Here is a 530-nt window from a genome sequence, read left to right as displayed (position 1 = left end):
GCTTTGTCCACGTTCAAGGCAGTAAGACAGGTGGAATTTCTTCTTCCTCACAAGAGGGTCTGCCTTTTGTTCTTTTCAAAATTTCATGCTTGGATGAGGCCCACTCACATTAGCATGAATTTTGTGCACTGGGCCTCTAGTAATAGAATAAAGAAGTTATTACTTTCATTTGGTGAATCTGAAGTGTTTGCTTTTCTCAGTCTACTGATTCAAATGTTAATCTCACCTGAAAACACCCTCACAGACACACCCAGATTAATGTTGGAACAAATATCTGGACATTCCATTGCCCAGTCAAGTTAATACATCAAATTAACCGTGGCAGATTAAGCATCCATATGCAGAATGTTAAACCATACTTAATCTCCAAATAAGGGCAATTACAAGGTCAAAATTTCACCTGACATGATACAGCTACTCTAGTATAACTAAAAAATGCACTGACCTCAGTTTGGTGTCATCCTTGAAGCTTACTGCCGGGGAAGCGTAGGGCACATGAAAGTGCTTTCCAAGCAGGTATCAGCTTTTTG

At 39.8% G+C, this 530-nt stretch overlaps 1 protein-coding gene across 1 annotated transcript in view; it reads left to right on the top strand.

Moving 5' to 3' along the window:
- Nucleotides 1-530, top strand: part of PIK3CB (phosphatidylinositol-4,5-bisphosphate 3-kinase catalytic subunit beta) — a 107,680-nt gene that overhangs the window by 81,393 nt on the left and 25,757 nt on the right. The window contains 1 exon segment of the mRNA XM_015561362.1: nucleotides 445-516. Coding sequence (XP_015416848.1) covers nucleotides 445-516 — 72 coding nt within the window.

Source organism: Myotis davidii, unplaced genomic scaffold (genome assembly GCF_000327345.1).
Source record: "Myotis davidii unplaced genomic scaffold, ASM32734v1 scaffold415, whole genome shotgun sequence".
NCBI lineage: Eukaryota > Metazoa > Chordata > Mammalia > Chiroptera > Vespertilionidae > Myotis > Myotis davidii.
This window is presented reverse-complemented; position numbering and strand designations above follow the sequence as displayed.